At 26.2% G+C, this 27946-nt stretch overlaps 2 protein-coding genes and 1 long non-coding RNA gene across 4 annotated transcripts; 2 read left to right on the top strand and 1 right to left on the bottom strand.

Moving 5' to 3' along the window:
* The first annotated feature begins 8 nt into the window (after positions 1 to 8).
* Pex3 (peroxisomal biogenesis factor 3) lies at positions 9 to 2938 on the top strand. The gene is made up of 2 exons (XM_075303964.1): positions 9 to 294; positions 932 to 2938. Exon 2 carries the CDS (start codon positions 1321 to 1323, stop codon positions 2416 to 2418), a length of 1098 nt encoding a protein of 365 aa, XP_075160079.1. The 5' UTR covers positions 9 to 294; positions 932 to 1320; the 3' UTR covers positions 2419 to 2938.
* LOC142233155 (uncharacterized) lies at positions 2675 to 27429 on the bottom strand. Its single transcript, XR_012721335.1, has 2 exons — positions 27238 to 27429; positions 2675 to 3108 (listed from the first exon to the last, which is right to left on the bottom strand). It is a non-coding gene; the product is annotated as an uncharacterized LOC142233155 (long non-coding RNA).
* FucTA (glycoprotein 3-alpha-L-fucosyltransferase A) lies at positions 4768 to 26569 on the top strand. Of its 2 annotated transcripts, none has more exons than XM_075303962.1 (6): positions 4768 to 5262; positions 20700 to 20850; positions 22518 to 23077; positions 23155 to 23386; positions 24756 to 24939; positions 25035 to 26569. In XM_075303962.1, exons 2-6 carry the CDS (start codon positions 20765 to 20767, stop codon positions 25548 to 25550), a joined length of 1578 nt encoding a protein of 525 aa, XP_075160077.1. In that variant the 5' UTR covers positions 4768 to 5262; positions 20700 to 20764; the 3' UTR covers positions 25551 to 26569. The 2 variants fall into 2 exon arrangements, with proteins under 2 accessions (XP_075160077.1, XP_075160078.1); XM_075303963.1 differs by lacking the exon at positions 4768 to 5262 and adding an exon at positions 19982 to 20264.
* Positions 27430 to 27946: the final 517 nt, after the last annotated feature.

Genomic DNA, 27946 nt, shown 5'->3' with positions numbered 1-27946 from the left:
TAGCCAACATTTTCCAATCGTCATTGGCAACGAGCATATAATTTATTTGCTTTTTTATTGTGTCTTAAATGTGTGATGTTTACATTCATTTTAAATACGGCTTCATAAACCGGATTTGTTTTTTTTTTTCACAACTTGATTGCTAAATAACACATTGAACTTCAAGAAATAGAAGTGTAGTTGGATTGCTTGTCTGTATTAACAAATATACGAAGAAATCATAAATTTTTAATTATTCCAACATAAGAGTTTATAGGTCATTTTTTTACCAACAATAGAAGAAAGGGCAGTAAGGTACGTATAATCTTATCGACGATTGAGATATACCGCTAATCTAACTCTTTGCTTAATTGAAGCATTTTTCATAATTCTCGTATGTAATTTCCTTAGGAAATTAGATAGCCAGCAAAGAAACTTTTCAATAGCTTCATTTTCTTTTCAATAGCTTCACAATCAATCAATTTCCCAATCTTTCATGTCCAATAAGTTCGTATTAAAATTGTAATAAAAATATGTAAATTAATTTGGACAAAGAACCAGACTGTATTGTTACCAGGCTAACATAAAGAAAAAATGTCCCCTTTCATTAACGATAAAGTTTAATTTAAATCCGCATAACATAATCACGATAATCCGCCGCATTGTAGCTTCTCCACAAAAAAAAACTTAATGCATTTAAGGGTATCGGATAAATATTTCATTGCGTTACAAATGGATTGACAAATTTAGGTTAACCCCCACCATATGGTGGAACGTGTAAAATATACACTACATGACAACGGACCTTCTTATAGGCGAAATCGACACATATAATTTTCCAAAATTCTTATTTTCATCATATCTCCTAGAATATCTTATAGTCACCTATTCGAAATATGTGTCATTTTTTACATTTTCTTATTTTTGTAAAATTTTCTTGTTCTCTTTGCAGTTCTAGAGCCCAGACATCTTTATAAAATCAACATACCATAGAGGAACAACTTTGAATTGTTTTTTTTTGGTAGCAATTGGCATAAAACAAAAATAATTTAAACACTTGCTTCGAATCCCACAGACATAACCCCCGTTTTAACCTTCTTCGTGTTTCATGGTTGGGTGTACCGAATAACCAAAGTAACGCCCCCCTTGTCCACAGGATATTCATACAGGCATAATAGAGAACACAAAAAAAGCTGAACATACTAGCGTGGTGTGGCCATTTTTAAATACCATATCACGCATTAAATTTAAAATATAATTGTATCAATTGTGTTTTGTACAGCACAGTTGAATTGTAGACGTCATATGAACTGACACCAATCGCGACAATTATCAGTTGATATGTTCTCCCGTTTTCGCGATTTCCTTGCGCGACATCGTCGCAAGTTTATTGTAACTGGTGTTGTGGTTGGCGGAACCGTCTTCATCTTCAAATATGCCCAAAGAAAACTCATTGATATTCAAGAAAAACAGGCTAGAGAATTTTTGGAGAAAAGTCGTCGCATGCAACATTTTGAGTCCACAGAAAGGACTTGCAATCAAGTGATACTGGGTATGGGAGCTGAACTTATTCAAGCCATAATCAAAGAGTGTAATATTGATGATTTACTGCAACAGCTAAGGGAAAATCCACCAAATAAATTGGAAATATGGGAAGAAATGAAAATAGAATCCTTTACGCGATTAACCTCATTTATATATGCCTCTTCAATGTTGGTGGTTGCCTTGAGGGTACAATTAAATGTGTTGGGTGGTTATTTGTATCTGGATACAACAAATAGCTCGGACAAACCAAAGAGTAAACAACCAAAAGTAAACGATGATGTGAAGCAAGAATATCTGTCTTTGATAAGATATTTCATACAAGAGGGTGGTGTGTCCGAATTAGTTCGTTTGGTACGTTCCAAAGTCAAAGAGGTAATGCGCCAATTACCTTTGACAAAACAATTGAGCTTAGCAGATACAGAACAATTATTTTGGTCCCTACAAATGGCCATAAACAGCGACACCTCTACAGATCCCTGTTCGAAAATGTGCAAGTATTTATTACCTTCCCATTTGCCTGATTATGCCAACGGAGGACCTCTACTGCAGAAAATGTTCAATGAAACTTTGGATCTGTTGGAAAGTGATGATGCCAGTAGTGTCTGTTCCAATAACATTTGTCGAGGATTCTCTTTGGCTATAGATACCATAGCCGAGGACTACAAGGATATTGCAACAAGTAGTAGCACCAGTGAATTTGTCAATATAAATAATATACAACTAGCCTTGGCCAAAGTTATACCCATAGTAAGCGGTCTAACATCGAAAGGATTCGACAGTAATAGTAGACCACAGAACCTAGCTACTTCTCTGCTTACATTCTATGTGATTTCTGAGAAGTCGAAAGTTTTAGGTGCCAATGTCTACGAAACATTTTCATCCGCAGCAGCGTGAATGGATTTTTTTTATTAATATTCCTCTTTTTCTGGATCTAATTTGGTTTGGGAGTTGTGATATTTCAATCCCATAAATTGGATAGTTGCAATATAAATTCTTCAAATTTGATTAGAAAATAATTTATTCTATAATAATTAACCAATTGTATACAACAATTAATTAAAAACAAAACAAACTTATGTTCGTAATGATCTTTTTGGAGAATGAATATGTTACAATGGAATCTATAGGACGCCAGAATAAAGGTGGTTACTTTAGTTTTTTTTTTGTCAAGGGAAACGAATTACTTTCCATTAAAAATTCCCATATCGATGGTAATGGAGCTAATATTATATAGCATTCAAATTATTTTCGAAAATTCCCCATTTTTCATATTTTATAGATGTAATTCTTTAGATTCAATAATGATGTGCTACAAATATTTTGTTCTTTAACTATCATTCCTTTTTTATATGTTTTTATTATTCTAAATTTCAAGGAAGACGGCACATTTAAAAATAAATAAATATAATTGGAATTTTGGAATTTTTTATTTTTGAGGTGATAATGCTTATGTTGATTCCTTTTCGGTTTCAATTCTGACAATCGTTGAGTTTACCAACTAGAGGCGCTGTCATATATTTTGATTTTTGGTAAGTAATCTTCGTATTTCCCATGTTCTGTAGACTTGTGTAAAATAGGCGGATCCTGAAATTATAGAAAATGTTGTCAAAATGTTATCTCTATAGGAAATTTGGTCAAAATTTTATTTCTATAGAAAATTCTGTAAATTTTTTTTATTTTTATTTATTCATTCAGAGCATGTAATTCTAAGCCTATTTGGCCAAAATAAAATAATTACAAGGGACTACTCTCTAGAGTTTCATACAATATTCATACATAATAATACATAAGGTGTGCAAAAAAGATTTTGAATACTTATAATAAACAATCATTTACACAAAACTTAGAAATGTATAATTAAACAAGAAAAGATAATTCTCTTTTGTATGTTTTAATAGGAATACTTCTTTATATAAAAGGAAGAATAAAAAAGAAAAAATTTTATTTCTATAGAAAATTTCGTTAAAATTTTATTTCTCTAGGAAATTTTGTCAAACCTTTTTTTCTATAGAAAATTTTGTCAAAATTTTATTTCTATAGAAAATTTTGTCAAAATTTTATTTCTGTAGAAAATTTTGTCAACATTTTGTTTCTATAGAAAATTTTGTCAAAATTTTATTTCTATAGAAAATTTTGTCAAAATTTTATTTCTGTAGAAATTTTTGTCAAAATTTTGTTTCTATAGAAAATTTTGTCAAAATTTTATTTCCATAGAAAATTTTGACAAAATTTTATTTCTATAGAAAATTTTGTCAAAATTTATTTCTGTAGAAAATTTTGTTTCTATAGAAAATGCTGCCAAAATTTTATTTCTATAGACAATTTTGTCAGAATTTTATTTCTCAAGAAAATTTTATTTCTCAAGAAAATTTTATTGCTATAGAAAATTTCGTTAAAATTTTATTTCTATAGAAAATTTCGTCAAAATTTTATTTCTCCAGGAAATTTTCTCAAAACTTTATTTTTATAGAAAATGTTGTCAAAATTTTATTTCTATGGAAAATCTTGTCAAAATTTTATTCCTATAGAAAATTTTGACAAAATTTTGTATAGAAAATTTTGTCAAAATTTTATTTCTATGGAAAATTTTGTCAAAATTGTATTTTTTATGGAAATTTTTATCAAAATTTTATTCCTATAGAAAATTTTGTCAAAATTTTAAATAATTTAATTTTAAATAAAATTTTATTTCTATACAAAATTTTATTTTTATAGAAAATTTTGTCAAATTTTTATTTCTATAAAAAATTTTGCAGAATTTTATTTTATAACTTATCAAAAAATATAAAATTGTATGCCATATTTTGAAAAGTAAATTTTTTTAGAAATTTTGAAAGTCGACTTCATGATGATGATTTTTTACATCTTTTCAAACATTTTGTCTTCCGCTCTTTGAAATGAAATGTGGACAACGGCAACTCTGATTATAAATCACAGCTGAGTGTACAAAAAACTTCCCTCATAACAGCAAAGGGCAGCTGGGTTTCTGTAAAAGTGCTCTCAGAGCGGCATATGTATTTGTGTGATGCATAACAAACACAAAGAAGCACTCGGAGCTTGCTAATAGCGTAATGCGCAGAAACAGTTACTGTCATTGTTCTCATCAATAACAATGTTTGTTCCCTTTCTTATATGCTTGTGAGATACAAATATCCTTTAGGCGAGACAACTCTCTCAAGGAATAGCAAAAGAAAAGTTCATTTGAGAAGGAAAATCAGTTGCAAAGTTACGTGATTACAGGATAGGTACATCAATATCGACTGTCGCTTTGTTCGTAAAGATTTTTGTGTTTCTACTTCCGTTTGAGTGTGCAAAGAAAAAAAAAAATAACAAAATAAAAAATGTATTTTCCATAACAAGGAAACTATAAAGGTTCAATGAAGGAGAACAGATTATCTGAATTATAAAGAACAAATTGCTTTAAAAACATTCCTTTCGAAAGAAAAAAATGACTAACTTTAGTTGAAACAAATAATAAATGCCACAATGAACTACTCTTGAAAGCTCTTAAGGACCGTAGAAAATTTTGGGATGTCCTTCTCCCGCCCCTCAAAAAATGTCCGTGGAAATTATGTAAAATTTCGTGGTGTGTGTACAAAATATCTCGTAATGCCATCGCCATCGTTATTGTCGTGGTCTCTTCATCTCTAAATTACAAAATTTCCTTAGATAAGAAACAAATAACAAAAAATAAAGGGCAAGACAACACTCACACGCATTTAAAATTACCCATGCAATGTAAGTATCCTGCAGACTTTTGACATTAGACAATGGCCATTTGAAGTCTGTGACTTGAGCAATTAATTAATTATTGAAGACTTTGGAATTCCCTAAATCAAAAAAAGGGCATGAATGGAAACACGTAAAGTGTCATTAGCGGACTGAATTTTAACCTATTGCCCGATATCGATTAGCTTAGCCTTTAGAGCGTGGCGTTTAGAAAAAGGAACAACCTTAGAAATGCATGACATATCTATCAACCAATCATACTTCCTCCAAGTTGTCGGACTAGAAATATTTTTCTTTATTTTTTGAAATGTCGACAGTTTTTTGCTCTTCTGTTCTCTTTCCGTTTCCCATTTCTATTGTTCTGTTCTGTGTGTGTTTTTTGGTGGTGGTGGTAGTAGTAGTGCTATTATTGTTTTTGTTGTTGCTCGTATAGTTTACCCTTATGGCAAATACAAATAACAACAGCAATAATACTAAAATGAAAAAAATACATCGCGTGCACCACGTAGACATAGCGGAAACCTGCAAGAGCGTATATTACAGTGTTGCCATTTATTCGAAAATTTGTTTAGTTTTTGGATATTGAAGAAAAAAAAACGAACCTACAATAAAAAATCGTACTATGCGCCGAATTTTACACCGAAAAAGACCGTTTTTATAGCCTTCATTGCAACGACAAGCAAAAATCTCATAAATACAAACTAAAAAAAAAATCTTAACCCCTCCAGGGCAATAAAGCCAATGAAAATTGTATTTCTGTACAAATTTTTGTCAAAAATTTATTTCTATAGAAAATTTTGTCAAAATTTTATTTCTATAGAAAATTTTGTCAAAATTTTACTTCTATAGAAAATTTTGTCAAATTTGTACTTCTATAGAAAATTTTGTCAAAATTTTATATCTCCAGGGTAATAAAGCCAATGAAAATTATTATGCTTTATTAAAATTTCTGTACGCTAGTTAAATTAACTAAAATATGGGAAAAACAATTGTATAAAAAAATTAAACATTAGTATTTCCCACAAAATAGTTCGGAATTTCTTACAATTTGTAAATCCGTATATAACGCTAAATGTAACAAATTATTATTGAAAAAAATTGTTTTTATTTAAATATTTTTATTTTTTTCTTCGAAATATTCCACAGCTTAATGAAATCTTACTTTTTTTAAGTATACACAAAAAATTTTTTTTCTGATTCAATCACGAAATTAATTGATCCAATTAATTTTTTAATTGAAATGTCTTCAATCACAGAAATGATAGTACCAATTAAAAAATTAATTGAAATTCAATTAAAAAAAATAATTGATAATATTAATTTTTGTGATTGATTTTTGTTTCATTTAAAAAATTTGTTGAATCAATTAAATCTTTAATTGAATATTTTTTAAAACTCGATTAAGACTAATTGGAAATATTTTCGTGAAATTTTTTTCTTTGTATATCTTAAACATTTTACGAACTCAACGTGGGTATAAAGTTTAATGACCTTACACATAACATAAGTTCAATAAGAACTAAAGCAAAAGAAAATTTTCGTACACACAAACAATTTTTTGTCTGATTCAATCACGAAATTAATTCATCCAATTTAGTTTTTAATTGGAATGTCTTCAATCAGGAAAATTATAGTATAAATCACAGTTAAAATATTTGATTAAAAAATTAATTGATTTCATTAGCAAATTTCATTGATTGCAAAACTCAATTAATTTTTTAATTAAACTATTTTCAATTACTTTTTTAACTGACTTAGAGTTTTAGTTAGTTTGATTAAAAATTTGATTGTTTGAAATAAATGTTTAATTAAAAATTAAAAACATTTCCAACACTTTTGTTTTAAATGACTTCAGAGTTTGATGAAAAATTTGATGGAATCAATTTATTTAATTTAATTAAAACTTTAAAAATTTTCAATCATTGACTTAATTAACTTCTTGACAAAAAAGTAATTGTATCAATTCATTTCTTAATTGGAAAAATTTCAACTTCAATCAACTTTTTAATTGGAAATATTTTTTTTGTGTACGATTCCAAAAATTTTCTTTAACAAGTGAAAAAATAAATAATTATATCTCAAAATTTGTCTTGAATTTGTCGAAAAATATTTACTTATTTTTTTTGACATTGGCATGATATCGGCGCTTGTAATACAATTTAGTTAAATTTTTTTTATTAATCAACATTTTTATTCCTAGTGGGCTCACATTTTGGATGAAAAAATACATTGAAAAAATATTGACCAAATATTAAAAAACCCTAAATTTTAGGACAAACAATTTACACAACAAAACATGCAATAATAAATAAATTATGGCACACAATTTACACACTAAAAAATGCAAAAATAAATAAATTTTTATATAAGAATATAATCTTTTAATGAACCAGTGAATAGTACGGTACTAATTATTTTAGTACCAAATTTTCCATTATATGTTTAATTGGATTTTTTAATTTGATTGCAATATTAATTGGGATAATAAATGTTTTAATTGAAAACGTAAAAAAGTTGCAACTTTTTAATTAGACATATTTTTGTGTTATTATTATTTTTTTGTGGACACCGAAATGTTTATCCGATATGCCTGATATCGAAATCTATAGATATTTTAAGCCCACAAAGATCTGTGTCAAATTTGATTTATATCGGTCCATGACCGATATAGAATGGGCCCTACTTCCATATGCTTTGGATTTGGCGTTTCGAAACTAAAAAAAATTTGACCTAATATAAAATATGAGGCAATCTACACCGAAAGAATTCTCTTCGTTAATTTTACGAAGAATTCTTCATTAACTATTCTTCCTGAATTCTTCATTAAAATAACGAAATTTTCATTCATTTTCGTAAATTTTACGAAGAACATTTTACGAATATAAGAAACTTCTACGAAACATTCTACATTAACTTTTCTTCGTAAAAAGTTCGTACTTTTAACGAAACTTTCTTCACATTTCATGAATTTTGTGAAGAAGTTTTTACGAATATTTTACGAAACATTCTGCGTTAAAATTTCTTCATAAAAAGTACGAAACATTTTCTTTGAAATAACGAAGAAGTTTCATTGAAGTTGTAAAATTTCCGTTCGCGGCATTAAATTGTCTTTTATAATGTGCTTGAGTGTATTCCTTTATTCTACTTTTTTTTATGCAAGTCTATGCTACTTCTCATTTGGGTGATAGCGCGCTATGAATAAAAGTGAAGCAATAAAACTAAAAATTATTCAAAAACTTAAGATGTAAAGTAGTGATGTCATTTTTCACACTTGCAACTACAACCAAATGCACTTTCGACTATAAATTTTTTTTCTAAAAGTTCGAACATTTTCCAGAAAAAGTACGAAAGTTTTTCATAAAAAGTACGAAACATTTTCATAAAAAGAACGAAAATGTTTCATAAAAAGTACAAAGATATTTCATAAAAAGTACGAAGATTCTTCATAAAAAGTACGAATTTTTTTCATACAAACTACGAGAATTTTGGAAGAACTTTTCTTCGTAAAAAGTACGAAATATTTCGTACTTTTAATGAAAAGTTTCTTTGGTTGTAAAACAATGACAAATTTCGTACTTTTAACGAAATTTTTCGTTCTTTTTACGAAGAGAATTCTTTCGGTGTAATTACACAATATTAAAATTATGCAATTCTAATAAAAAGATAGTTAATATTCTTTGTTTTGAAAATTTTATTAAATTTATTACACGAATCTTTTTTAAGCTTTCTTTATTTTTTTTAGCTTTTTTTAATATATCGAAAAAAACAATTTTAATTTTATTGATCCTAGATTTAAAGCTGGATAAGTCCCTAAAAAATTTATTTATTTTAAAGCCGCATCTTTGGCTCGGAATCGATACAAAAATCCTAAAGGGAAGATCTTCGAATTCAAGTAAACGTTATTTTGAGTATAATTTCAATTGTATAGAGCTTATATTTCCTTATTTAAATTTAAATTTTTTTATGCTAGATAGCTTCCTAAAAATTTCTTTATTTTTAAACCCTGTCAGTGTCTTCCTTCAGGGAAAATCTAAATTTTCGATCCAAGAAAAAACAATTTTTTGAGTATACAAGTTCCGAACTAGTCTCATTTCTTAAAGGGTATGTGGGTGTTTTCTTAATGCTGTCGGTGTCGATGCAAAAATATGTATATTTGTGTGAGTGTATAGATGTGCATGTGTCTATAAAAAATCACCTAAAAAGTCAATTCCACATTTGTCCTCTTAGTAGTCATCGTGACTGCGTTAATGGATTTCTGGGCTAAATTCCTCCCTTCAAGACTGGTATCAATACGTTGCCCAAGAACTACAATAACAACAATCATCAACAAAAGCGACAAAAAACAATAATAGTCCTCAATAAATACAAGCAATAAAATAAACATGAATAAATAAATATGAAAGCTAAATTTTGTGACTGTGAAAACTTCCATAAAATAATTCATATTTGAATCTAAACATAATCATGCCTTACTGCTATTGGCAGTTTTAGGTAATTTTCTATTTTATTAATGCCTTGTACTAAGTTCGGTGGGAGGTGTTACTCTAACCCCATAGTCTTTAAAAATCCCTTATTTCTTTAAATCAAGAAAGTTTGTATTTACTGTAAGGAAAATTTGCCTTACTTCAAGGACATACGGCTTTAACGGAAGTAAGCAAATTTCAAAATTTAAAGAAAACCATTTTTAAATCAAAGATAATGAATTTTCCTTTAATTTCAAAATTCCCTTTTTTAAAGAAATTTGTTCTTAATGTTGTATAAACTGTGTGTCCTATAATCTAGGTTGCATATTCTTTAATATAAGGACTAGTTAGTTTTCACTGCAGTTACTTTTGTCATTGAAAGAAGAAAAATCACGCAGCTACAACAGAATCCTTTATGCATTGCTGAAAATGAAAACGAAGAAGGAGATAATAACAATTACACACGGACGTCCCACCACTACTACTCCTACGCAATGATTCGATACTGAAGCGTCATAAGAATGTATGATGTATGCCAACACACAGTATGAAGCTTATGAAATATCCTTTCCAGAATGAATTGTTGGGCAAATGTTTGCTTCAAGGACTCTTCACAAGAAGCACTTGACTAGATCTAATGTTTCCAGAGGGTAGTACAACCATAATGAACGACCTTAATTTTGATTTACTCTCTGACATGAAGTTAGAGTATTTGAACTGTTTGGCAAATGTGTCAGTCAACCCTAAGCACTGGTATAATCCTTTGAACTGAAACGATGAAGTAATTTCAAATAAGCAAAAGGTTGGGATTCTTTGCAAAAATAAGGCGTTAAATCGGCGAATTTTTGTTCATAATTAGGGAAGTTGTGTAGAAATTGCAGACAATCAAATTGTGACAAAATTTTCTATAGAAATACAATTTTGACAAAAATTTTCTATAGAAATAAAATTTTGACAAAATATTCTATAGAAATAAAATTTTGACAAAATATTCTATGGAAGTAAAATTTTCTACAGAAATACAATTTTGAAAAAAAAAATTCTATAGAAATAAAATTTTGACAAAAAATAAAAAATAAAATGTGGACAAAATTTTCTACATAAATAAAATTTTCACAAAATAAAGTAAATAAAATAAAATTTTGATTAAATTTTCTATAGAAATAAAATTTTGACAAAATTTTGTATAGAAATAAAATTTCGACAAAATATTCTATTGCAGTAAAATTTTCTATAGAAATAAAATTTTGATAAAATTTCTTATGGATAAAATTTTACAAAATTTTCTACAAAAATCAAATTTTGAAAAATTTTCTATAGCAATAAAATTTTGCAAAAATGTTCGTAGAAAAAAAAATTGCCAAAATTTTCTTAGAAAAAAAAAATTTGACAGAATTTTTTATAGAAATAAAATGTTGACAAAATTTTCTATAGAAATAAAATTTGGACAAAATTTCCTATAGAAATAAAATTTTGACAAGATTTTCTATAGAAATAAAATTTTGATAAAATTTCTTATGGATAAAAATTTGCAAAATTTTCTACAAAAATCAAATTTTGAAAAATTTTCTATAGCAATAAAATTTTGCCAAAATTTTCTTAGAAAAAAAATTGCCAACATTTTCTTAGAAAAAAAATTGACAAAATTTTTTATAGAAATAAAATTTTCACAAAATTTTCTAGAGAAATAAAATTTAAAAAAAAAATTTCTATAGAAATAAAATTTTGACAAAATTTTCTATAGAAATAAAATTTGACAAAATTTTCTATAGAAATAAAATTTGACAAAATTTTCTATAGAAATACAATTTTGATAAAATTTCTTATGGATAAAATTTTGCAAAATTTTCTATAAAAATCAAATTTTGAAAATTTTTCTATAGCAATAAAATTTTGCCAAAATTTTCTATAGAAAAAAATTGACAAACTTTTCTATAGAAAAAAAAATTGACAAAATTTTCTATAGAAATAAAATTTTGACAAAATTTTCTATAGATAAAATTTTGCAAAATTTTCTATAAAAATCAAATTTTGCAAAATTTTCTGTAGAAATAAAATTTGGAAAAAATTTTCTATAGAAATAAAATTTTCTAAAGAAATAAAATTTTGACAAGATTTTCTATAGAAGTTAAATTTTGACAAAATTTTCTATAGAAGTTAAATTTTGACAAAATTTTCTATAGAAGGTAAATTTTGACAATATTTTCAGTAGAAATAAAAAATTGGAAAAATTTTCTAAAGAAATAAAATTTTGGCAACATTTTCTAAAGAAATAAAATTTTGAAAAAAATTTATATAGTAATAAAAGTTTGACGAAATCTTCGATAGAAATAAAATTTTGACAAAATTTTCTACAGAAAAAAATTATCAACATTTTGACAAAATTTTCTATAGAAATAAAATTTTGTGAAAATTTTCTATAGAAATAAAAGTGTGCAAAGTAGGTTTTTTGATTGCTACTTAGGTAATATTTTCTTCATATTTCGGTAGATTATTTTCGGCTCGATTGGCAACCGTAATTCCACGCCGAAACCCAGATTGATTCCACCGTTATTTTTTTTTTTTTGAATCCATTACATTCGAAAAATGAAATCATTTGACTAGATTTTGCCGTCAAATATATTTTTGCTCTTTTAATAGTTTTGGTGTAAAACCCCAACTTTTAGTAGCAGCCACCTTAAAAAAAATTAAAGAGGTTATGAAAACAAATCCATTCAAATATTGTCAATATTGAAGTAATCCAAATGCACATGAAAAACCGCATGGTTATAGCCTATCATCTAAAAACAGGACACAAATCTACATGACAGGACACAAATCTACACGGTTACAAATACGCTGTCAATGGGGAATAGTTTGCTTAAAAGGGAAAGGATTATAAGAATAAATGAGTGAGATGTACAATAGATAGGGTCACAAAAAAAAGTTGATGCGGTCACCCGCCAGTTTTGTAGCATATTCGAAGATAATTTCATAACATCAAAACTTTTTTTTCGTGCACCCTACGGCCCCCCGAAATACAATTTATTGTGCTGTGTCGTCATTTGGAGTCCGATATATATTTAGATTTACATGTATATATATATATATATATATATATATATATATATATATATATATATATATATATATATATATATATATATATATATATATATATATATATATATATATATATATATATATATATATATATATATATATATATATATATATATATATATATATATATATATATATATATATATATATATATATATATATATATATATATATTCAAATTCAGTACATTCGAATATTTTATGAGTCTCGAAAAACTTGCAAAATATCAGCCAAATTGGTTCAGATTCAGATATATCAGATATATATTTTTCGTCCGATTTATACTCATATTACTACAGAGGCAAAAGTTTACTACTGATTTTCGTGAAATTTAGCACAGAGAGTAGAATTGACATTCTACCAATGTTTGCTAAATTTGAATGAAATCGGTTCAGATTTAGATATAGCTCCCATATATATCTTTCGTCCGATCTGCACTTATATGGCCCCACAATAGTTTTGCCGTGATTTGCTTCAAATTTTGCACGAGAGGTACGTTTAATGGTATCGTTATGTGTGCCAAATGTGGTTAAAATCGGTTCAGATTTACATGTAGCTCCCATATATATCTTTCGTCCGATTTGGAATTATATGGCCTCAAAAGCAATGACTGCACAGTAAAAAATTTCACGAAAAATTTTCCAATTACAATTTTAATTGAGTTTTAAAAAATATTCAATTAAAAATTTAATTGAATCAACAAATTTTTTAATTGAAACCAAAATCTATCACAAAAATGAATAGTATCAATTAATTTTTTAATTGGATCAATTAATTTTTAATTGACCGTCAATTAATTTTTTAATTGATACTATCATTTCTGTGATTGAAGACATTCCAATTAAAAAATTAATTGGATCAATTAATTTCGTGATTGAATCAGAAAAAAATTTTTTTTTTGTGTGTGGCTTCAAATTTTGCGCAAGGAGTACGTTTAATAGTATCGGCAGTGTGCCAAATTTGGTTGAAATATAGCTCCCATATATATCTTTTGTCCGATTTACACTTATATGACAACGGGACGAAAGTTACACTCCCATTTACGTGGAATTTTGCAGAGATATTCTAACTATGCATGTCAAATTGAGTCAAAATCGGTTCAGATTATATATAGCTCCCATATATATGTACACCAGAGTTGGGAAAATATGGTACATTGTTTCATATTTTGGACCCATTTTCAATGGGATTTTCCTCCAATTGACTGGATAGTTTCTACAGAGAATATATTTAATATGATATTTATGTGTGTCAAGTTTGATCTCATTTGGTTCAGATTTTGATAAAGCCTCCATATATTTGTTCTTCCGGTTTATACAAATATAACCAAAATTCCCACACTTTACACAAAATTCTGTGATGATTTATGGGGAATGATTCATATCCTACACCCTGTAATGCCAGACTTTCCACAGAACGGTTGAGTTTTAAATAAGGCTCCAAGACACCCGACGTGACCAAATAATATATCACAACCCACACTTGACCACATATCTTGGCGAGATCTAACCAATATCCTTGTAAAATCGCCACTGCTGAGTAGCAAAAACTGTAAATATTACATATGTTACATATCGGCGTTAGCCGATTTAAATTTTAATTCTAGAGGTTTTGTAGAAGTACAAAAAATTATCTCCATTATAAGTATTTGTATCTGGAAATGCAAACCTTGATATATTTAGCTCCCAGCAAATTTGAAGTAGGAAGGATATAATATATTCGGCCCCGCCCGACTTTACACTTTACTTACTTGTTAATATTATAAAATCTAAATTTAAAGCTGTATTGCCTTCTCTATGTATTTATATTAAAGACGCTGACCTTTAGTGAAGGTTAAAAGTCTTTGGATCCAGATTTTTTTTTGAGTGTATTTCTTAGTCCTACAAGCAATGTATTTATGTATGTCTTAGATTTTTAGTCTTCCATTATGTTTCCATCACTTCGTCATGATCTTTGTCCTAAAGCTAAAGTTACAATAGTACACACATTATGGCTCATCTTAATAGCAGGCACGAAGGCAGCGATATTCCTCATTTTTTGCCCACCTCATTCAAACTAATTTTGCATATGACAATATTTACACTTCAACATGTTAAGATATCTTATCATAGGACTTGGGTTATAATGCAATACTATTGAAATGCAGCAGGAGCATGTAGTATCCCCAGCCGCTAGCACCAGCAATGCGAAATAGAAATCATAATGGGACAGGACTACAAAAACAAAAACGAGAAAAAAATCTAAGAGTGGAATATAACGAAAGGAGTTTATGTATGTCAATAGTTTTTTTTTTCTTAATTGTAGGACGATGACGACAAGCGGCATAAATTAAGTAAAGGAGCTCCTCAAAGGCCTGGATGAGAGTGGTGTAAATACATAAACACGATGAAGTACATGTGAAACGCAACAGGGTGACGAAGAATGGAAGGCAACAAGAATTATGTATTATTAAATAACTTTATATAGTATCAGATTATAAAGACGATGAGAGTATTCTACGGAAGGTCAGTAGGAGACTTTTCCGTACAGTGTTTATCAATACGGTTGCCATAGTTGGTAGAATTCTACCAAAAAAGGTAAATTTTTTATTGTTTGGTAAATTAGTACAATTCCTAATGTTTTGATAGATTTTGCGATTTTCCTCTCCAACTAAGAGGCGCTTCAATTCTCCATAGAAATAGAAATTTTGAAAAATTTCTATAGAAATAACATTTTGGAAAAATTTCTATAGAAATAGAATTTTGAAAAAATTTTCTATAGAAAAAAATTGACAAATTTTTCTTTAGAAAAAATTTCCTATAGAAATAAAATTTTGGAAAAATTTTGTATAGAAATAAAATTAAAAATAAATCTGTATAAATTACATTTTGAGAAAATTTTCTATAGAAATAAAATTTCGACATTTTCTATAGAAATAAAAATTTGTCATTTTTTTTATAAAACTAAAATTTTGGCAATTTTTTCTATAGAAATAAAAAAATTTTTAAAATTTTTATTTCTATAGAGAATATAAAATGTTGACAACATATTCTATAGAAATAAGATTTTGACAAAATTTTCTATAGAAATAAAGTTTTGACCAAATTTTCTATAGAAATAAAATTTTGACAACATTTTCAATAGAAATAAAACTTTAACAAAATTTTCTATAGAAATAAAAAATTTTCTATAGAAATAAAATTTTGACAAAATTTTCTATAGAAATAAAATTTTGACAAAATTTTCTATAGAAATAAAATTTTGACAAAATTTTCTATAGAAATAAAATTTTAACAAAATTTTCTATAGAAATAAAATTTTGACAACATTTTCTATAGAAATAAAATTTTGACAAAATTTTCTATAGAAATAAAATTTTGACAACATTTTCTATAGAAATAAAATTTTGACAAAATTTTCTATAGAAATAAAATTTTAACAAAATTTTCCATAGAAAAAAATATGACAAGTAAATAAATAAATAAATACAATTTTGACAAAATTTTCTGTAGAAAGAAAAATTGAAAAAAATCTAAAGAACTAAAGTTTTGACCAAATTTTCTATAGAAATAAAATTTTGACAAAATTTTCTATAGAAATAAAATTTTGACAAAATTTTCTATAGAAATAAAATTTTGACAAAATTTTCTATAGAAATAAAATTTTGACAAAATTTTCTATAGAAATAAAATTTTGACAAAATTTTCTATAGAAATAAAATTTTGACAAAATTTTCTAAAGAAATAAAATTTTGACCAAATTTTCTATAGAAATAAAATTTTGACAAAATTTTCCATAGAAAAAAATATGACAAATAAATAAATAAAATTTTGACAAAATTTTCTGTAGAAAGAAAAATTGAAAAAAAAAATCTAAAGAACTAAAGTTTTGACAAAATTTTCTATAGAAATAAAATTTTGACAAAATTTTCTATAGAAATAAAATTTTGACAAAATTTTTTATAGAAATAAAATTTTGACAAAATTTTCTATAGAAATAAAATTTTAACAAAATTTTCTATAGCACAAAAAATATGACAAAATGTTCTATGTAAATAAAATCTTGACAAAATTTTCTGTAGAAAAAAAAATTGAAAAAAAAATCTAAAGAACTAAAGTTTTGACGGAATTTCCTATAGAAATAAAACTTTGACAAAATTTTCTATAGAAATAAAATTTTGACAACATTTTGTATAGAAATAAAATTTTGACAACATTTTCTATAGAAATAAAATTTTAACAAAATTTTCCATAGAAAAAAATATGACAAATAAATAAATAAATAAATAAAATTTTGACAAAATTTTCTGTAGAAAGAAAAATTGAAACAAAAAATCTAAAGAACTAAAGTTTTGACAAAATTTTCTATAGAAATAAAATTTTGACAAAATTTTCTATAGAAATAAAATTTTGACAAAATTTTCTATAGAAATAAAATTTTAACAAAATTTTCTATAGAAATAAAATTTTGACAACATTTTGTATAGAAATAAAATTTTGACAACATTTTCTATAGAAATAAAATTTTAACAAAATTTTCCATAGAAAAAAATATGACAAATAAATAAATAAATAAATAAAATTTTGACATAATTTTCTGTAGAAAGAAAAATTGAAAAAAAAAATCTAAAGAACTAAAGTTTTGACAAAATTTTCTATAGAAATAAAATTTTGACAAAATTTTCTATAGAAATAAAATTTTGACAAAATTTTCTATAGAAATAAAATTTTGACAAAATTTTCTATAGAAATAAAATTTTGACAAAATTTTCTATAGAAATAAAATTTTGACAAAATTTTCTATAGAAATAAAATTTTAACAAAATTTTCTATAGCAAAAAAAAATATGACAAAATGTTCTATATAAATAAAATCTTGACAAAATTTTCTGTAGAAAAAAAATTTGAAAAAAAAATCTAAAGAACTAAAGTTTTGACGGAATTTCCTATAGAAATAAAATTTTGACAAAATTTTCGATAGAAATAAAATTTTGACAAAATTTTCTATAGAAATAAAATTTTGTATAGAAATAAAATTTTGACAACATTTTCTATAGAAATAAAATTTTAACAAAATTTTCCATAGAAAAAAATATGACAAATAAATAAATAAATAAATAAAATTTTGACAAAATTTTCTGTAGAAAGAAAAATTGAAAAAAAAAATCTAAAGAACTAAAGTTTTGACAAAATTTTCTATAGAAATAAAATTTTGACAAAATTTTCTATAGAAATAAAATTTTGACAAAATTTTCTATAGAAATAAAATTTTGACAAAATTTTCTATAGAAATAAAATTTTAACAAAATTTTCTATAGCAAACAAAAATATGACAAAATGTTCTATATAAATAAAATTTTGATAATATTTTCTGTCGAAATAAAAGTGAAATTTTCTATAGAAATAAAATTTGTCAAAATTTTCTATAGAAATAAATTGTTGACAAAATATTCTATAGAAATGAACTTTTGACAAAATTTTGTATAGAAATAAAGTTTTGGAAAATTTTCTATAGAAATACAATTTTGACAAAATTTTCATTAGAAAAGTCGCATCTTAAGCTCAAAATCTTTTGATCCAATTTAACTTGTTTTTTGTGAGTGTACTAATCTCATCTCATGTAAAATATATACGACAAATTTGTCGTGTTTTAATTTGTAGCCACCCTGTGCTAAATGTAAACACTTTGAGAGAGTAACATGTATTTGGGCCACCAGATCACTGCAAGCAAAAGAAGGACACGTATAAAGGGAATAAATCAAAGTAGAAGTCTGGGTATTAATGGCGTTTTTGGGGACAAAAATAATTATCTGCTTCTCACAATATGTGACAATTGTTAGTACAGGTCAACTGCTGTATTTATACCCTACAAATTTGAAGCAAACGACCATTGTTTACCATTGCCTTTTCGCTAGAAGGAAGTTTGTTGGAAGAAAAAATTTTGACAAGATTTTCTACAGAAGTATAGTTTTGATAAAAATTTCTATAGAAATAAAAATTTCACAAAATTTCGATAGAAATAAAATTATGTCAAAATATAAAATGTTGAAAAATTTTTCTAAAGAACGAAAATCTTGACGGAATTTCCTATAGAAATAAAATTTTGACAAAATTTTCTATAGAAATAAATTTTTCTATAGAAATAAAGTGTTGACCACATTTTCTATAGAAATAAAATTTTAACAAAATTTTCTATAGAAATATAAATTTTGACAAAATTTTCTATAGAAATATACATTTTGACAAAATTTTCTAAGGAACTAAAACTTTTCTATAGATATAAATTTTTTGTCAGAATTTTCTACAGAAATAAACTTTTTGTCTGAATTTTCTATAGACAAAACTTTCTATAGAAATATAATTTTGACAAAATTTCTTATAGAAATACAATTTTGACAAAATTTTCGATAGAAATAAAATTTTGACAAAATATAAAATGTCGAAAAATTTTTCTAAAGAACTAAAATTTTGACGGAATTTCCTATAGAAATAAAATTTTGACAAAATTTTCTATAGAAATACAATTTTCTATAGAAATAAAGTGTTGACCACATTTTCTATAGAAATAAAATTTTGACAAAATGTTCTATAGAAATAAAAGTTGAAAAATTTTCTATAGAAATAAAATTTGAAAAAAATTTTCTAAAGAACTAAAATGTTGACGGAATTTCCTATAGAAATGAAATGTTGACAAAATTTTCTATAGAAATAAAATTTTGGCAACTTTTTTTTATAGAAATAAATGTTGACAAAATTTTCTAAAAAACTAAAATTTTGACAAAATTTTCTGTGGAAATAAAATTTTCTATAGAAAAAACTTGACAAAATATTGTATAGAAATAAAATTTTGACAAAATTTTCGATATAAATAAAATTTTTACAAATTTTGTATAGAAATAAAAACAACCTTTTTCTAAGTGTAGCATTCATTCGGGAACATTGAATGTTTACCCAAAAAATTTTGCCAGAATGTATAACCAACCATTCAGACGGTTAATCTCTCAAAAAAAATCAATGAAAAAGAAATGGGCAAATAATAGAGTTTATAAAATATGTATGCTTTGTATTTGTTGTCGCGTTATTATTATAACGTTTTTTATTGTTGTTGTCACAAAACGCCCCATTTAGTGAGAATTATTTTGAAACAGAAAAAAGTCTATAGAAGAAATCGAAACAACACCAAAAAAGTGATCATATTCATGAGTAAAAGATGAACGTAAAAAGCGCATCAAATATTTAAACAAAACGTGAACAAGTCATTGGCAGATAGTGAAAATAATAAAAATTTTATTTTATTTTTAAATAACTTTTTACTTTTGTCAACGAAAATATCGAGTAAAAAATATTTAGGAAAGTAATTTCACATTTCATTTACAGTCTTTTTGAGGGATATATCGACTAGGACAATAAGTAAACAATAATATGTGTTACGAATACTTTTGTGAGGAATAAACATTTAGAATAAGTGGGTAAGGACTTTTTATTTTTAAATAAATAAAATAAAAGGTGGTAAATAAATAAAAGCTGGTACATCCCACCGAAAGCTCGACGAACCCAACCCTATGCGGGCTATACCTACCTCAGTGTACGAAATCAAAGCGCTGATTTCGTACAACTCCTAAAAACTGTTTTATTTTATATATATATATATATATATATATATATATATATATATATATATATATATATATATATATATATATATATATATATATATATATATATATATATATATATATATATATATATATATATATATATATATATATATATATATATATATATATATATATATATATATATATATATATATATATATATATATATATATATATATATATATATATATATATATATATATATATATTTTTAATATTAACATAGATTTTTCCTTTTATTTCCAGATATAAAAACATGTTTACGATAATTAAATGAATTTTCATCAACTCTATTGGTTTCATCAGCTAACATGAGACGTCCAAAGATATCGCTGAAGAAGTATTTTTATTTTACAATAATATGTGCATTATTGTTAATATTTTTATATAATTTTAAGTAAGTATTCGTTTTAAAACTCTCGCCAATTTTTTCATATTTTATTTTTGTGCTTTACTGACTACATTCGCTCCATTTTTTATTTTGCAAAATTTTATCTCTATAGCAAATTTTGTAAATCTTTTATTTTTATAGACATTTATCAAAAGTGTATTTCCATAGAAAATTTTGACAAAATTTTATTTCTATAAAAAATTTTGTCAAAATTTTATTTCTGTAGAAAATTTTGTCAAAATATTAATTCTATAGAAAATTTTGTCAAAATTTTATTTCCATAGAAAATTTTGTAAAAATTTTATTTCTATAGAAAATTTTGTCAAAATTTTATTTCTATAGAAAATTTTGTAAACAATTTTATTTCTATAGAAAATTTTGTCAAAATTTTATTTTTATAGAAAATTTTGTCAAAATTTTATTTCTATAGAAAATTTTGTCAAAATTTTATTTCCATAGAAAATTTAGTCAAAATATTAATTCTATAGAAAATTTTGTCAAAATTTTATTTCCATAGAAAATTTTGTCAAAATTTTATTTCTATAGAAATTTTGTCAAAATTTTATTTTTATAGAAAATGTTGTCAAAATTTTATTTCTATAGAAAATTTTGTCAAAATTTTATTTCTATAGAAAATTTTGTCAAAATTTTATTTTTATAGAAAATGTTGTCAAAATTTTATTTCTATAGAAAACTTTGTAAAAAATTTTATTTCTATAGAAAATTTTGTCAAAATTTTATTTTTATAGAAAATTTTGTCAAAATTTTATTTCTATAGAAAATTTTGTCAAAATTTTATTTCCATAGAAAATTTAGTCAAAATATTAATTCTATAGAAAATTTTGTCAAAATTTTATTTCCATAGAAAATTTTGTCAAAATTTTATTTCTATAGAAAATTCTGTCAAAATATTATTTCTATAGAAAATTTTGTCAAAATTTTATTTCTTTAGAAAATTTTGTCAAAATTTTATTTCCATAGAAAATTTTGTCAAAATTTTATTTCTATAGAAAATTTTGTCAAAATTTTATTTTTATAGAAAATTTTGTCAAAATTTTATTTCCATAGAAAATTTTATCAAAATTTTATTGCTATAGAAAATTTTGTCAAAATTTTATTTCTATAGAAAATTTTGTCAAAATTTTATTTCTATAGAAAATGTTGTCGAAATTTTATTTCTATAGAAAATTTTGTCAAAATTTTATTTCCATAGAAAATTCTGTCAAAATATTATTTCTATAGAAAATTTTGTCAACATTTTATTTCTATAGAAAATTTTGTCAAAATTTTATTTCAATAGAAAATTTTGTCAAAATTTTATTTCTATAGAAATTTTTGCAAAATTTTATTTCTATATCACTGATACAATGTGTTGGACCCATCGGGTCAATCGAGTGCTGAGATCCCGACGACGTGGGATTTTTATCAATATTTGGTAGTCAGCATGACCTTCTCACTTTTCACCTGTATTTCTAGAGTTCTGATTTCTCAAAGTCCCACATAAGCCGTGACAATAAGTCAACTAGTCGGGGATTTAGTATTATCTAAGGTTCTTGTGGATATGATTCTCATAGACCCACGTTTTTCCGAAATATGAAAATCTTTGTAGATTACTACTCCATTACTAGATCTAAACGACAGACTAATTTTACTGATAACATTCCTTTTTACAGGGAACGTGAGGTATGGAAATCAAAAAACTCTTCACAATCATCATCTCTATCATTGCTGCAACAGCATCAACAACATGTCGAACAAAACCAAGTGGATGATTATAATGAGAAGTACGATGAAGAGGAAGAAACTGAAAGATCCACAAATGCTGATGGAGCAAAAGCAAATTTTGATCATGGCAAACCAACCACCACGAAAACACCACAGACAGAGGCCGATCCCCCTGATAGCGAGCAGCAACAGATTCAGCATTCTCACTCCCAACAACAATTACAACAAAATCCATTAGCTTCCAATGCTGCCATGGAACCCATGCCCAAGCCATGGTTTTTCAAAGAAGGCGATTATTATCCTAAACCGGCGAAAATTCCCAAAAAACGCCGCGGTAAAAAGGCCCATCTTCAGGGATCGAAATTGTTTCCATTCCAAGATCCCCACAGCGATCGTATCATCAATCAATTGATGTATGTGCCACCCAATTATGAGGAGATTAAATCAAGTGGGAAATTGAAAACTATACTCCTATATAATGGTTTGGGTCCCTGGAATGTGAAAGCTGGTGAGTAATTTCGTCTTCTACCGGAATGTTTTTTATCTCTTAATAATATTATTATCTCTTGTCTACATTTCACTTAGGTCGTGATGTCTTCCTACGTTCAAAATGTCCTGTGGACACTTGTACTATAACAGCTTCACGTGATCAGGCCAATACAGCTGATATGATTCTATATAAGGATCATTATATACCCACGGGCATAAGAAGACCTGCAAACTCCCGACAGGTTACCATGCTATATCATTTGGAGTGTCCCTATCACACACAAAATGTTAAAGTACCCGATGCTGTTAATTGGACTGCAACGTATAGGTATGCATGATCACTATAATGTTAAGCATGTTGGTATTTTTTTACGAATTATGAAATTTGAAAAGTCTGCCGTCGAAAATTTTGTCTAAATTTTCTTTCCATAGAAAATTTTGTAAAAATTTTCTTCCCAAAGAAAATTTTGTCAATATTTTTTTCTACAGAAAATCTTGTCAACATTTTATTTCTATAGAAAATTTTGTCAAAATTTTAATTTGATAGAATATTTTGTCAAAATTTTATTTCTTAGACAATTTTGTCAACATTTTATTTCTTAGACAATTTTTTCAAAATTTGATTTCCTTCGTGTTTTGTTTTTTATTATGGGTTTGTACTTCAATCACATTTGTTGTTTTGATCTCAGCTTTAAAACCACTGCGTTGACTGAACTACAAGAGTAGCTTAACCAACAGAGGAAAAGAATGTTTGTCAAATTTATTTGGGCAAAGCCCTATAGACTGCAAGATGGTTGGATGGACGCACGTTTCGGAATTACCACATTCCTCATCAGCATCCTCTACTTGCAGCAAAACAATCAACCAATTATCAGAATAAATTCAGGCAGTGCACTATGGTAAACCACACTTGAACCTTCCGAAAAAAGGTTTATGATAGCTGGCTTATGCCGAAATAAATTCATACAAACATATATAACAAATTTTGTCGAAATTTTATTTCTATAGAGAATTTTGTCAAAAGTTTATTTCTATAGAATTTTTTTCAAATTTTTATTTCTATAGAAATTTTTTCAACTTTTATTTCTATAGAAAATTTTGTCAAAATTTTATTTCTATAGAAAACTTTGTCAAAATATTATTCCTATAGAAAATCTTGTCAAAATTTTATTTCTATAGAAAATGTTGGCAAAATTTTATTTCTATAGAAAATTTTGTCAAAATTTTATGTCTATAGAAAATTTAGTCAAAATTTTATTTCTATAGAAAATTTTGTCAAAATTTTATTTCTATAGAATGTTTTGTCAACATTTCATTTTTATAGAAAATTTTGTCAAAATTTTATTTTTATAGAAAATTTTGTCAAAATTTTATATTTATAGAAAATTTTGTCAAAATTTTATATTTATAGAAAATTTTGTCAAAATTTTATATTTATAGAAAATTTTGTCAAAATTTTATATTTATAGAAAATTTTGTCAAAATTTTATTTCTATAGAAAGTTTTGTCAAAATTTTATTTCTATAGAAAATTATGTCAAAATTTTTATATCTACACACTGGGCTTCCGACTTCAGTGCCTAGTGGACGCGTCAACAGCTTGCGACACCTCTTTGCTTTAGCTTACTTTTCCTATCAGTTCTTTTTGCTTATTCGTAGTTGTTAACTTTTTATTTTTCTTTTTTGCTTATTTTACAGACGTGACAGTGATATTGTGGCCCCTTACGAGAAATGGACATATTATGATGATCGCATACGCCAACAGGAACAAGATAGGAACTATGCTGCCAATAAAACGAAAAAAGTTGCTTGGTTTGTGTCCAATTGTGGAGCCCGTAATGGTCGATTACAATTTGCACATGAACTGGGTAAATATATCGATGTAAGTACGCAAAACTAACAAAGACCACCGCTGTGTTGTAGCAAACGTTTTTCTATGAGTGTTTGATAATTTTCACTTATTTCTTTTCTTATTAGGTTGACATCTATGGCGCTTGTGGGAATTACAAATGCTCCCGAGTGAATGCTGACAAATGTTTCGAAATGTTGGATCGTGACTATAAATTCTATTTAGCTTTTGAGAATTCCAATTGTCGCGACTATATCACCGAGAAGTTCTTTGTAAATGCACTCAATCGCAATATTTTGCCCATTGTTATGGGTGCTAGACCAGAAGATTATGAAGTCAGTGCTCCTCAACGCTCATATATTCATGTGGATGAATTTGCTTCGGCTTCGGAGTTAGCCGATTATTTACATATACTGGACAACGATGAGAAACTCTACAATTCATATTTTAATTGGAAAGGTACGGGAGAATTTATTAATACATACTATTGGTGCCGGGTATGTTCAGCCCTGCATGATGAGGATTCATTGAAAAAACCTCGCTGGTATACGGATGTAAATGATTGGTGGCGTGGTGCAGGAGTATGTACAAATGGTTCATGGCGTAATTTTAAAGCTCGCAAAGATGTAATAACAGATGATTAATTTTGGCCAAGCAAAAATTAGGTCATATTATATGCGCCTCCAAAATATGACCACAGACGAAATCATTGACTTATCTTTATAGGTAACTGTAGTGTATCCAATGTTTGACTTTTTATAGTTTAAGATCTCCGTATTACTATTTGATGGGATGTGTAAAAAAGCAATTTTTAGTATTTTAGATATAAGCTAAATAATTTGAATTTTAGTTAAACAAATCTATCGAAAAAACTCTCTACTAAGGAACCCCCTCCCCCTTAAAACCCAATTCAAAATCATACCTCTTCCCAGAAAAAATGCAATGATGAAAGGCTGTATAGCAGAAACGCACAGTTTTATTTTTAGAAAATCTGTAATCATGACTGACAAGTTCCAAGTACATTAATATCCCCCCTCCCTCCAATCCAATCCCACAATTGTCTATTTCCTATAGTTTTCTGTAAATAGCTTCTTTTTTTGTAAAACCTAATGAAGCCGATTTAAGCTTACAGCAAAAGTATAAATGGTATGAAATAATATTTTATAGAAAAGAAATCGCGAAAAAATCATCATTTAGGGGGCCATTCAGATGCTCATGGTTTGCTATAAAAATTCGAAATTTATATGCAATTAAAATCATACCCGAAATGTATACGACAATTTTAGGGACCTGCACGTTATTTTACAAGTGTCAGAGTTGCCACTATTCTTCCATTGTCATTCTACAAAATTTATGCAACAACGCGTGAACTTCCGAATGGTCCCTAGGAAATCTGTATTAAAGCTGGGAATATAAAATGGATTCCAATTTTCGTGTAGATATTTTTTAATTTCTAGGTTTTAAGAAACTACACCAAAGAAGTTTGTGTAGACATCCGTTTTTGTCTCCACCAAAATGTTAAGAATCGTTGTAATTGCTAAATAGGCAAGCTTTTAGTTTTAATCACAGCAAACAAATTAAAATGGTTAGACATTTCAGTCTACTAAAAAAAAGAAAACCAAAAAAAAAATCTTTCAAAATAGAAGAAATGTGTCGATTAAAACTAGCAGTTTATATTTTCATATGGCCGGAGTATAAAACTTTGTTCTGCGCGAAAATGGTCCTACCAAAGGTATTTTTAAGAAAATTTAATTTAAAGAAAATTTTACCACAATTCTACCAAATTTAAAAAAAAAATACTTTAAGGTTTTAATTCTATAGAAAATTTTGTCAAATTTTAATTTCTATGGAAAATTTTATTTCTATAGAAAATTTTGTGAAAATTTTATTTCTATAGAAAAATTTGTCAACATCTTATTTCTATAGAAAATTTTGGCAAAAATTTTATTTCTATAGAAAATTTTGTCAAAATTTCTATAAAAAAAATTTGTCAAAAATTTATTTCTATCGAAAATTTTGCCAAAATTTTATTTTATTTTATTTCTATAGAAAATTTTGTCAAGGTTTTTTTGATCAAATTTTTGTGGTTAGTGTGAAAACAATATTTTTTCTTCGAATGAATGAATGATCTCTCCTATTAGCGAAATATTTTTTGAGTGCATAAATATCACTTGCATTGTTAATGTGTCAAATTTTTAATGTTTTGGCCATTTTCGGTTGCGCAATTCATCATGGAATGAATACGAATTTATCCAAGCCTAGGCTGGCACCTCCCAAATTGGCCGTGTAGAGGGCTAAGAATGGCTTCATCGTACACTGTGTTGAACTCACCTCGTTTCCAAAGATAAGCCCTCGCTGGTATATGGTATAGTTCAGATGGTCTAAAAAAAATTGCTAGGACTTGAAGGCTAGGTTTTCTCAACCTCTTCTTCCTGAAGTGGTCTCTGAGGAGCTTCTATTTATTCGTCTTCCTTCAATCAGAGGCCCTGTTGAAGGCGAGTATGTTCCTTAACCTAAACTCCCGAAGATCGGTGAGATCCTGAAAGAAAAAAAAGCCGTCAAAATTTTCGATGGAAATAAAATTTTGGCAAAATTTTCTATATAGAAATAAAATTTTCTATAGAAATAAAATGTTGATAAAATTTTCTATAGAAATAAAATTTTGACAAAATTTTCTATAGAAATAATATTTTGACAAAATTTTCTATAAAGAAATAAAATTTTGACAAAATTTTCTATATAGAAACAAAATTTTGACAAAATTGTCTATATAGAAATAAAATTTTGACCAAATTTTCTATATAGAAAAAAAAAATTTTTGACAAAATCATCTATATAGAAATAAAATTTTTGACAAAATTTTCTATATAAAAATAAAATTTTGACAAAATTTTCTATGAAAATAAAATTTAGACAGAATTTTCTATAAAATAAAATTTTAGAAATAAAATTTTGGCAAAATTTTTAAAACGTTGATAAAAAATTCTATAGACATAAAATTTGGACAAAGATTTTTGTAGAAATAACATTTTGACAAAAC

The sequence above is a fragment of the Haematobia irritans genome, chromosome 4, assembly GCF_050003625.1.
Source record: "Haematobia irritans isolate KBUSLIRL chromosome 4, ASM5000362v1, whole genome shotgun sequence".
In the NCBI taxonomy this organism is placed as follows: Eukaryota; Metazoa; Arthropoda; class Insecta; order Diptera; family Muscidae; genus Haematobia; species Haematobia irritans.
Note: the sequence above shows the minus strand (reverse complement) of the source record. Positions and strands in the feature narration are given on the sequence as shown.